The 353-nt window shown below is 39.9% G+C and overlaps 1 protein-coding gene across 1 annotated transcript in view; it reads left to right on the top strand.

The window, feature by feature from the left end:
* Positions 1-353, top strand: part of LOC119586207 (integral membrane protein GPR155-like) — a gene marked incomplete at its 5' end in the record, with an annotated part of 11,959 nt that overhangs the window by 6,983 nt on the left and 4,623 nt on the right. The window contains 1 exon segment of the mRNA XM_037934908.1: positions 104-301. Coding sequence (XP_037790836.1) covers positions 104-301 — 198 coding nt within the window.

The raw sequence follows: 353 nt of genomic DNA, 5'->3' as shown, positions 1-353 counted from the left end.
GTCATTAACATTATGCTATGGAATCCTGTTATCAGAGAAGTAGATTAAACTTGAAAAAGATCATAAAAAGTTTAGCTCATTATACCCTCTCTTCTCATCAAAGATCGGAAAACGCCACAAAAGCAGCCAAGAGGGAGAGGAAGGCAGTTCTACTCGGCGAAAAGAGAATGGCTGCCAGATGGTGTTGTATATTGTCCGAGACGTTCTCCTAAACCCAATTGTGCTCATGACTGCCATGGGCATTGTTGGAAATTTCATCTTTGACCATAAATTGCCCAATATCCTTGAAGGAATCTTGAAGGTATGTGTTCAAGCTTGGTATTTTATACTTCTTCATCTGCTTGGAGAGAGAT

The sequence above is a fragment of the Penaeus monodon genome, chromosome 21 (assembly GCF_015228065.2).
Source record: "Penaeus monodon isolate SGIC_2016 chromosome 21, NSTDA_Pmon_1, whole genome shotgun sequence".
Lineage (NCBI taxonomy): Eukaryota > Metazoa > Arthropoda > Malacostraca > Decapoda > Penaeidae > Penaeus > Penaeus monodon.
The sequence above is the reverse complement of the archived record's forward strand: the minus strand, read 5'-3'. Positions and strand labels throughout refer to the sequence as shown.